The 12,048-nt window shown below is 37.8% G+C and overlaps 1 protein-coding gene across 1 annotated transcript; it reads right to left on the bottom strand.

Moving 5' to 3' along the window:
• Positions 1-511: 511 nt before the first annotated feature.
• Positions 512-10,673, bottom strand: LOC121224481 (uncharacterized; the record flags this gene model as incomplete). Its single annotated transcript, XM_041107880.1, has 5 exons — positions 512-633; positions 787-1,551; positions 1,684-2,319; positions 8,917-9,181; positions 9,588-10,673. Coding segments are annotated over 5 exons (2,874 nt in total), but the record flags the coding sequence as incomplete, so codon positions are not given.
• Positions 10,674-12,048: the final 1,375 nt, after the last annotated feature.

Here is a 12,048-nt window from a genome sequence, read left to right as displayed (position 1 = left end):
AATAAAGCATGACACAAATTCGGTTGAACAGATTTAAGACATGTAATAATTTAGACAAACTAAATGAAATCAAGACATCTTTAATGTAACTAAATTAAGACATATTAAACACTTATATTAAATAAAAACATATTAATAAGCTGTAATAAGACTTAATTAAATGCTTATTTAAATGGTTTAAAATCCAGCAGCAATTTAATTAGCTAGAACGAATTTCAACTTCAAAGAAGTTGAAAATATTCAGCTCGTCTTTAAGCTCTTTGCTTTCATTTTCCTCAATCTGTTCCACCAATGCTAAAATAGCAACTTTAAATCGTTTAGCTCTAGCTCGCGTTATTGGACCAATGGGCAGCTTAATAGCTTCTTGTTCGTTCTCCATTTGGTTCGTAGGCAAGCTCACATCATTCCCCTCCTCTTCAGAACGATTTGTCCTCAAATCGGAATCTGCATCAAACGGAGACAAATCAGAAACGTTAAAAGTCGCGCTAACATTATATTCACCAGGCAAGTCTAATTTATAAGAATTGTCATTAATTCGTTCAAGGACTTGAAACGGTCCATCCCCTCTCGGAAGTAGTTTAGATCGTCGTTGCATAGGAAATCTTTCCTTGCGCATATGCAACCACACCCAATCTCCCGGCTCGAACACAACTCGTTTACGACCTTTGTTAGCATGTTGTTCATAGTTCTTGGTCCTTGCCTCAATGTTTTCTCGAACTCGTTGGTGCAATTGCTTGACGAAATCAGCTTTACGCTTTCCATCTACATGCACAAATTGGTTAGAACGCAATGGCATTAAATCAAATGGTGTTAACGGATTGAAACCATAAACGATTTCAAAAGGAGAATATTTGGTAGCTGAGTGAATAGCTCGATTATACGCAAACTCCACATGTGGTAAACATTCTTCCCAAGCCTTTAAATTTTTCCGGATGATAGCTCGAAGCAATGTAGACAAAATCCGATTGACCACTTCGGTTTGGCCGTCCGTTTGCGGATGGCAAGTGGTTGAAAACAGCAACTTCGTTCCAAGGCGCCCCCATAGTGTCCTCCAAAAATGGCTAAGAAACTTCGCGTCTCGGTCGGACACAATCGTCCTAGGCATGCCATGCAACCTGACCACTTCTTTGAAAAATAAATTAGCAATATTCACGGCATCATCAGTTTTATGACATGCTATAAAATGAGCCATTTTTGAGAACCTATCTACAACCACAAATATTGAATCTCGGCCATTTTTACTCCTCGGTAAACCTAGCACGAAATCCATTGAGATATCAGACCAAGGGGTTTCGGGAATAGGCAATGGCTTATACAAACCATGGGGCTTAATTCGTGACTTAGCCCGTTTGCATGCAATGCATCGATTACAAAATCGTTCGACATCTCGTCGCATCTTAGGCCAAAAGAAATGTTCGTTGAGCATGGCTAACGTCTTTGCAGCTCCGAAGTGCCCCATTAATCCTCCACTATGAGATTCTTCGATCAACACTTCTCGTACGGAACCTTGGGGTATACAAAGCTTTCCTTCTCGGAACAAGTACCCATCATGTCGATAATACTTCTCGTAAGCTCCCTTTGCGCATAACCTAAAGAATTCACTAAAGTCAGCATCGTTGACATATAAATCTTTAAGAAATACAAACCCCATTAACTTAGCATCCAAAATATTTAACAACGCATACCTTCGAGATAGTGCATCAGCCACTACGTTTTCCTTACCTTTTTTATATTTAATAACATATGGAAAAGATTCGAGAAATTCTACCCACTTAGCATGCCGCTTATTCAACTTGTGTTGACCCTTTAAGTACTTCAAGGATTCGTGATCGGTATGTATGACGAATTCTTTGGGCCAAAGATAGTGTTGCCACGTCTCTAAGGCTCGAATCAACGAATAGAGCTCCTTGTCATAAGTCGGATAGTTTAAGACGGCACCATTGAGTTTCTCGCTAAAATAGGCAATAGGCCGTCCATCTTGCATCAACACGGCTCCAATGCCTAAACCTGAGGCATCACATTCTAACTCGAAGGTTTTATCAAAATTAGGCAAAGCTAATAACGGTGCATGAGTTAGACAATCTTTAATTTTCAAAAAGGATTTTTCTTGTTCCTCTCCCCAAACGAAGTTGGAATTCTTACGAATAACTCCAGTCAAGGGTGCGGCTAAGGTGCTGAAGTTTGGCACGAATCGACGGTAAAAACTTGCTAATCCATGGAAACTTCGGACTTGGGAGACATTCGTCGGACGGGGCCATTCTTGGATCGCCTTGACCTTCTCTTGATCGACTTCAAGGCCCTCCGAACTAACAATGAAACCTAAAAACACAACCTTGTTAGTGCAAAATTCACATTTCTTTAAATTAGCATACAAAGTTTCTTTCCTCAATATGATGTGATCCGGCCCAGGTTAATCGAGTCGTGTCACAAAGTTGCCCGATCGTCGACGAGAAGTTCGTTCGAAATTGTTTTAAGATGAAGATTGTTTTCAGTTTAAGCGGAAGACTTTTAAAAGGGTTCAAAAGATAGGCTAAATTCGGATATTTTGTAGGTTCGGTTTAATAAGAAAAGAAATAAAGTTTATATTTAATAAATAGGATGGAGATGAAAAAAATGAACTTAAGTATTAAGAACGATTCAATACTATGTAAAGTATTACCCCGGGACTTATATTGCTTAAGGTGAAATTTGTGGAAGGATAGAAGCGAACCTTGACCCAATACCTATATAGAGGTAAGAACCAAAGGTATAAAAATATGGTTGAACGCCACACCGATTCGGTGATAAGTTCAATGGAGTTTGGATTGACACCACTAGCAAGCTAGATAAGTCGCTTCGAGACTCGAATGAAAGAAGAGAGGAGGTAACCTCACAAGAACAATAGTTCATTCAAAAATTTGACAAAAAGTCCCCTCACAAAATGAAATAGCAAACTATTTATAGACTAAGTACTAGCTAGCCGAATGGTCATCTTCATGGCTAAGCAAATTAAGCTAGAAAATTCTAGAATTGAAGCATTAAGTTGTTGTAGCTAAATTCAGCTGATTGAAGTCCAATAGGCAGCTTCTTGACTAAGCAAATGAACTTGGAATGCTTGGAAAGGTGCATGGCAGCAGCTAGGTTCGGCCAATGAGCTTAAATGAGCTCATTAAGATGCAACTCTTGCTGAAAAAAATACCAGCATTAAAGGAGAACGTGAATGGCCAAAATAAGTGTGAAAAGTCAGCCTTGAAGAGTCCTTTAGGTGTGAACATGGCCAACTGAATAGACATGGGTGTGAACTCCAAGTGTGAACGGCATTATGCTGTTTTGGGGAATGAATTCGGTCAGCTGAACATTCACTTGAAGATCCATGTATGTGTCATCAAGTTCATTGAATCTGATGTGAATGCACCTTGCTAAATGTCTCTTCCAAATTCGGCTCACTTGAGGGCTGATGAATGCATGGGATGCCAATAGCTTTGTCTAGATTCGGCCAAGGTGTGAATGGACACTTCAAAAGATATCTTTTGGCCGAATAGGTGCATAGGAAATTCAATGGTCAGCCACCGATGCATGTAGGTGGATATTCATGCACTCTTCCATTCATTGTATTGAATCATTCATGCATCATCTTTAAGGCAACCATTCGTTGTAGGTAGTCATGCATGTACCCGAACATACATTGAACCAGAAATGTTCATGAATCCTCATTAATTGTGTTCCCACATGTGGATGTACCTACAAAAGATATAAACAAATTAGATTCAAGGTACATTCAGCTTAAATTAAATAATATCAAGACATATTTAACAAATTAAAATAAAGACATAAATAAAATATAATTAATAATAAATTCGGCTAGCTCAATGATAGTCAAAATTCTTGATGAGCTGAATTGAGCTAGAAAATTCAGTTATGAGCTGTAGTAAAAATAATTAAAATAAAACTATCACTCAAATTATTCAAATAATAAAATTAACGAGCTGGAAAGAAGCTAAATTGAGCTCGATTGAGCTGACTTGAGCTCGAGTGAGCTGGAAACGAGCTAAACGGAGCTCAACGAAAAGAAATTGAACTATTTCAGCTTGCATGGATTTGCAAGCAATGCTTAGGGAGCTGGTCCAAAAGTGTGCCCGAGGCGTGGCCGTATCATCCCCTCCCTCTTTAAAGCGATTTGTCCCCAAATCGAGCCATTGGTTCATTCGATCGCAGCAACTTTTACTTAGCTTTCCTCGGTCGAACGGGATGGATTGGAATTGGGACAACTGAAAGGAATAACCATGAGTTAACAAAAATGGTTTCAAATAAATTTGTAATCCAAATGCAAGCAAAATAGAATAAGAAATCCCATGGGAGTGGACGGATGCAAAACAACATGTTCACAACCATGCAAACAAACTAATGTACTCGTTAATGCCTCGTCAATTATTCGAAATGAAAATGAACATGTTCTAAGGCATTCAAATGTCTCAAATCGTTTCCACAAGTCATAACCAATATGTGAATAACGAATCAAATCAACAAAACAATCTTTGGCACCACCTAAAGAGAACAACGATGTTTCAAAAAGTTCATGAGCCTTACCTTTAAAAGTAGTAAAACAAAGATCATTTTTAAATAAAGCTGAACAGTTAAACACATCACAATTTAAATTCCTTGCAACAACCAATTCTTCAACAAAAATTTTATTACCAACCGAATAGGGCAGAGAAATTTTAAAGTTATGGTAAATCATACCTTGTTTACCTCGAGGGATGGAAAAACAAGGATCATTTTTACCTTTGTCAATCATCATAAATCTTCTCTCCTCGGAAATGTAGTCTAGTCGAATCTCTGTGGCTGAATTAACCTTAACGAAATGAAATGCGAACTTCAAATACAACCACAAAAATGGATTAAGGAATGAATTTAAATTGAAATCAAATTTTTCATACCTCAGTTCCTTATTCAACACCCAATTATCAAAACAATAGAAATTGTTCACACAAAATTGATGAAGCTTGACTTTCCCATAAAACGAACCAAAATAGATTCCGGGTTTAAAAACTTGATTTTGAGTATTCATGCCAAAATGTAGCAAAAATTTCATTAAACCAAACACGTTAAACCAATGGGATTTTTGCATACACAGGGACAAACAATTAAAACTTTTTACATTCATCAATTCATACTTGCACAAATTCATGGATTTTCCACAAAGCGTTAATTGGTGCACAAAATTGTCACAAATGAAGAATTTAATCGCCTTTCGTGAAATACCGTCATCATGCAAAACCAAATCTTTAGTTTGTCGTTCGTACCGAACAACATCAACCACATTCAAAGAATAGAAATTAATCGAATGAAAATAAGAGAATTTTTTTAAAACAAAGTCATTTTCAACAACTTTCAAACTTGATGGCCATGACTCGGTTTTTAAAACTTCCTTACCTCGCTTACCTTCAAGCTCGTGTGGTTTGATTTCAACTTCATCCTTACCTTTTTTGGTCATGCAAAAACGTCGCTCGTTAGGAAGATATTGAAGTTGATATTCGTCACAAAGATTTGTCGGAACCTGAAAAGAAGGAACAGAACAAAAACAAACATCACGGGGGTTAGTTAAAATTTCGTTCTCCTTTTCTTGTTCTCGCTCACTATCTTCATTTTCTCTCGTTTCTTCTTCAACATCTTTTTCTTTTTCAATTTTTTTCTCAATCTCAATTTCTTTTTCAATTTTCTTTTCTTCATTTTCTTTTTCACTCACTATTTTGATTTCTTTTTCTTTTTCACTACAATGTGTGGATGACACGAAAGAATCAAAGAGATAATCATTTGGCTCAAAGAAAGAGAAAATATTTTCATAAGCTTCTCGTCCATTTCTTTGAGAACAATCCTTTGGGAAGGACTTCTTTGAAGCATACGAGGAATAGCTCGTCCTTTCTCGCTCATCTCGAGTGATTTTTGACTCGAAGTTTTCTTCTCGCGGTCTCGAAAGCCTTGTTGAATAGGAGTCTTGATATGTGTCTCTTCTCGAATAATGTCGTCGTGATGCACTTAACTCTATTTCTCGACTCGGTGTAGTTTGCTTCCGTCGGGCTTTTTCCTCCACTCGGTCCAAACGTCTTTTTAATGGGCTTAGTTTTTCCTCCAATATTCGGCCCATCTCGTTCACCAAGTATTGAAATTCATCGATAGAGAATTCTTCTTGAGACATGATTCAAGAAAATGTTCGAAAATCGAAAGATAGAATAAATAGTAAATGAACCTCACCAATTCAAAATCCTCACCAATCTCTCACAAAGAAATAATGATTTTCACTCGCACTCGTGTTTACACTCTTCTAGGCTTTTTCTTTGATGTAAAAACACACGTGCCTTTTACCTCTCGACCTCGTCTCACAATTTCGTAATTCGTCTCGATAGACTTAATTTGCTGCTTGAGGGTCGGTTTCAAAATAGGTTACAAAGGAATGATGTGGGTGTAAGGTAGGCTAAACAAAATAAAATCAAGGCTAAGTGTGGCGTTGGGATGGGTAAATAATGGTAGGAAGGGAAACTTGATGATCGGAGCAAATAAGAGAGAAAAAAAATAAAAATAAAAACTCGCAAGACTTTTCACTTTTTTTTTAACTTGATTTTTTTTTTGGTCACCTTTTTTTTTTTCAATCAATTTTTTTTTTTCGATTTTTTTTTTGATTTTTTTGTTACTCCAATACAATAGTAAGCTAAATACAAGGGAAAAAAAATTACAACTCAAAATTTTTTTTTTGATTTCTTTTTCACGTTTCGAACCTACTTGCGGCCTAATACGAACATCGGTACTCCTCGTTTTAGTAGCTCTGATACCAAATGATGTGATCCGGCCCAGGTTAATCGAGTCGTGTCACAAAGTTGCCCGATCGTCAACGAGAAGTTCGTTCGAAATTGTTTTAAGATGAAGATTGTTTTCAGTTTAAGCGGAAGACTTTTAAAAGGGTTCAAAAGATAGGCTAAATTCGGATATTTTGTAGGTTCGGTTTAATAAGAAAAAGAAATAAAGTTTATATTTAATAAATAGGATGGAGATGAAAAAAATGAACTTAAGTATTAAGAACGATTCAATACTATGTAAAGTATTACCCCGGGACTTATATTGCTTAAGGTGAAATTTGTGGAAGGATAGAAGCGAACCTTGACCCAATACCTATATAGAGGTAAGAACCAAAGGTATAAAAATATGGTTGAACGCCACACCGATTCGGTGATAAGTTCAATGGAGTTCGGATTGACACCACTAGCAAGCTAGATAAGTCGCTTCGAGACTCGAACGAAAGAAGAGAGGAGGTAACCTCACAAGAACAATAGTTCATTCAAAAATTTGACAAAAAGTCCCCTCACAAAATGAAATAGCAAACTATTTATAGACTAAGTACTAGCTAGCCGAATGGTCATCTTCATGGCTAAGCAAATTAAGCTAGAAAATTCTAGAATTGAAGCATTAAGTTGTTGTAGCTAAATTCAGCTGATTGAAGTCCAATAGGCAGCTTCTTGACTAAGCAAATGAACTTGGAATGCTTGGAAAGGTGCATGGCAGCAGCTAGGTTCGGCCAATGAGCTTAAATGAGCTCATTAAGATGCAACTCTTGCTGAAAAAAATACCAGCATTAAAGGAGAACGTGAATGGCCAAAATAAGTGTGAAAAGTCAGCCTTGAAGAGTCCTTTAGGTGTGAACATGGCCAACTGAATAGACATGGGTGTGAACTCCAAGTGTGAACGGCATTATGCTGTTTTGGGGAATGAATTCGGTCAGCTGAACATTCACTTGAAGATCCATGTATGTGTCATCAAGTTCATTGAATCTGATGTGAATGCACCTTGCTAAATGTCTCTTCCAAATTCGGCTCACTTGAGGGCTGATGAATGCATGGGATGCCAATAGCTTTGTCTAGATTCGGCCAAGGTGTGAATGGACACTTCAAAAGATATCTTTTGGCCGAATAGGTGCATAGGAAATTCAATGGTCAGCCACCGATGCATGTAGGTGGATATTCATGCACTCTTCCATTCATTGTATTGAATCATTCATGCATCATCTTTAAGGCAACCATTCGTTGTAGGTAGTCATGCATGTACCCGAACATACATTGAACCAGAAATGTTCATGAATCCTCATTAATTGTGTTCCCACATGTGGATGTACCTACAAAAGATATAAACAAATTAGATTCAAGGTACATTCAGCTTAAATTAAATAATATCAAGACATATTTAACAAATTAAAATAAAGACATAAATAAAATATAATTAATAATAAATTCGGCTAGCTCAATGATAGTCAAAATTCTTGATGAGCTGAATTGAGCTAGAAAATTCAGTTATGAGCTGTAGTAAAAATAATTAAAATAAAACTATCACTCAAATTATTCAAATAATAAAATTAACGAGCTGGAAAGAAGCTAAATTGAGCTCGATTGAGCTGACTTGAGCTCGAGTGAGCTGGAAACGAGCTAAACGGAGCTCAACGAAAAGAAATTGAACTATTTCAGCTTGCATGGATTTGCAAGCAATGCTTAGGGAGCTGGTCCAAAAGTGTGCCCGAGGCGTGGCCGTATCACAATACTTCCAAAACAGCCTTCAAATGTAAAACATGATCATCTAAATTTTTACTATAAACTAATATATCATCGAAGTATACGACGCAAAATCTACCAATAAAAGGTCTTAGAACGTGATTCATAAGCCTCATGAACGTGCTTGGGGCGTTCGTTAAGCCAAATGGCATAACGAGCCATTCGTAAAGCCCATGCTTCGTTTTAAACGCAGTCTTCCATTCATCACCCTCACGCATCCGTATTTGGTGATAACCACTCTTAAGATCAATTTTTGAAAATAGACTTGCGCCACTTAGCTCGTCAAGCATATCATCCAATCGTGGTATAGGATGACGATACTTGATAGTTATCTTGTTTATAGCACGGCAGTCCACGCACATCCTCCACGTTCCATCCTTTTTTGGGACAAGCAAAACAGGCACGGCGCATGGACTAAGGCTTTTGCGCACATAGCCCTTTTCAAGGAGTTCATTTACTTGCTTTTGTAATTCTTTCGTCTCTTCAGGATTGCTCCAGTAAGCAGGTCGGTTTGGAATCGCAGCTCCCGGCACAAGATCTATTTGGTGTTCGATTCCACGAATAGGTGGTAACCCACTCGGGATTTCTTCCGGGAATACGTCTCGAAATTCCTGCAACACAGACAAAATAGAAGAGGACAACTTATCATCAAATTCGTTAGTGCCAAGCAAGCTCTCCTTGTACAAAAGAACCAATAATGGTTGTTTCAATAACATCGATTTTCGAACTTCTCTCTCTTTTACCAACAAATTCTTTTTTTCATTTTCATCACTCGTTTCTTTTTCTTTTGAATCACTCTCTCTTTTTTATCACTCATCTTTTTGTTTTCTTCTTTTCTTCACTCTTTTCTTTATTCTTTTCATTTTTTTGCTCTCTCTCGATTTCTTTTGATTTTTCAATCGAACTCCTTATTTTGAGTTGATCTTCATACACTTGTTTCGGTGATAATGGAGCTAACGTCACCATTCGTCCCATGTGTTTGAAAGAGTATCGGTTTGTATATCCGTCATGAATCGCTCGCTTGTCGAATTGCCAAGGCCGCCCCAAAAGAAGATGCCCCGCATGCATTGGTACGACGTCACACATAACTTCATCTTGATACTTCCCAATTGTAAACGAAATCAACACTTGCTTCGTTACCTTCAATTCTCCACCATCGTTAAGCCATTGGAGTTTATACGGATGGGGATGTTTAATGGTGGCCAATCCGAGTTTCTCCACCATCATTGAACTTGCCACATTTGTACAACTTCCCCCATCAATTATAACGCAACAAATCTTACCTTGCACTTGACATCGCGTATGAAAAATGTTTTCGCGTTGTTGATTGTTTTCGGCACCTTGCAAAGTAAGGCTTCTCTTCACCACCAATATTTCTCCATTTTCGGCTTGTTCAACATCTTCTTCATCTTTGGTTTGTTCAATGGCCTCCTTCTCTTGTTCACTTTCAGATTCAATCTCGCCATCGTCTCGAACAAACATCACATTCCGATTTGGACATTGGCTCGCGATGTGGCCCCTTCCAAGGCATTTGAAACATTTTATGTCTCGAGATCGACTTGGTTGGGCTTCCATCTTTCCTTTACTCGTTTCGGCAATCGGTTTGTTGAACTTGGTGGCACCACTTACTTCTTTGTTTCGGCTTGGTATGTCACGTTTGTTGGTCCCTTGCCCCCACCTAGGCATAGAAGAAGTGTTAGAGAAAGTTCGTGACGTACCTTTTCTTTTTAGTTGTTTTTCGACCTTTATGGCCATATGGACCATATCAATAACCTCAACATAGTGGTGTAGTTCGACGATATTTGCGATATCTCGGTTAAGGCCGGTGAGAAATCGAGCCATGGTGGCTTCTCGATCTTCCTCCACATCGGCGCGGATCATGGCCACTTCCATTTCTTTGTAATAATCCTCCACGCTTCGTTGGCCTTGAGTTAAGCTTTGGAGCTTTTGATACAACTCCCGGTGATAGTAAGCAGGAATAAAACGCTTTCTCATTATTGCTTTCATTTCCGCCCATGTAGACACGGGACGTTCTCCATTGCGTCTTCGGCTCAACGTGAGTTGATCCCACCATATTATGGCATAGTCGGAGAATTCTATAGCAGCTAATGATACGACCCGCCCTTGGGAACGGCCATTGCATCAGCCTACAAGCGAGGCTCGTCGTGTTTGCAAGCTAGACGTAGCTCAATTATTTTTTTTGTGGAGCTTCATTTAGCTCATTTCCAGCTCCTTCAAGTTCAATGAGCTCGAACCAGCTCAATTTCAGCTCCATATCTTTAAGACCTTTATTATAGTAGCTGAACTAATTATTTGCATCATTTAATTAGTTTATTACAGCTTAATTAATTTTTGTTGTTTAATTGGTCTTAAATCTGGACGAATTTAAATAAGCATGTTAAATATGTTTTTTTTTCTTCTTCTTACATGTTATTAAGTCATATTAATTCCTACAGCCTATAAATATGTTTTTATGCATGTTTTTAATGTGTCAACTTTATTATTTGTTTTAATTATGTCCTAAGGCTGCCGAATTTAATGTGCAGAATTTTAGTGTTAATTTAATGTGTCTAAACATGTATTTGATTGAATTGATGAATGTTGCTGCAGGTACATTACCCATGAACGTCCTTGGTGCATGAAAGGTATTAAAAGGAGGTACATGAAGGGGACGGCACATGCATGAATGGGAAAATGAAGTTGGCTGCTATTTGAAGTTTTCTAGGTGACCATTCAGCCGAATTTATTGCTTACACATTGCTGGATACATCATGGCTGTTCGGTTCAAGGTGTTCATATTCAAGGACTCTTCAAAACTTGGTTTTCACACTCAAAGTGACTATTCAGCATCTCCTTAATTGCTGGTAATTTTTCAGCAATGGTTGCCAATTAAATGAGCTCTTTTAAGCACATCAACCGAATGTACCTGCTGCCATTTATTCACTCAAGTTCCAAGTTCAATTATCCATCTAGAAGGTGACTATTGGAGCTCCAAGTTCAGCCGAATCTAATTAGTCCATTTAAGTGATTCATTTGCTTAAATTTTAAGTAATGTAAGTGACCATTCGGCTAGCTTAGGTGATTATTATAAATAGCTGAATTTTCACTTTGTAAGGGACTTTTGACATTTTAATTAGCAAATTGCTCCCAAATTTGTGAGGCATTTTCTCTCAAATTTCGTTTGAGACCCGTAAGACTTATCTAAGCTTTTAGTGGCGTCTTTCCGAGTCTTTTCCGAACTTATCACTCCCTAAACCCGAGTGTGGCGTTCACCTTTGATACCTTTGGTTCATACTTTACTAAGTATCGGGTCAAGGTCCTTATCAACCATTTCCAACTCAATTTGGTCCTATAAGTTTCGGGTCGACACTTTTCTTTAGTGTTGGTTCACTCTTGACCTTTTTAAACCATTACCATTTCGTACCAAATCCCAAATACCAAAACGTACCAAAAACCAAATACCCTTTCTTAGTTATCC

Source organism: Gossypium hirsutum, chromosome D12, assembly GCF_007990345.1.
Source record: "Gossypium hirsutum isolate 1008001.06 chromosome D12, Gossypium_hirsutum_v2.1, whole genome shotgun sequence".
Lineage (NCBI taxonomy): Eukaryota > Viridiplantae > Streptophyta > Magnoliopsida > Malvales > Malvaceae > Gossypium > Gossypium hirsutum.
The sequence above is the reverse complement of the archived record's forward strand: the minus strand, read 5'-3'. Positions and strand labels throughout refer to the sequence as shown.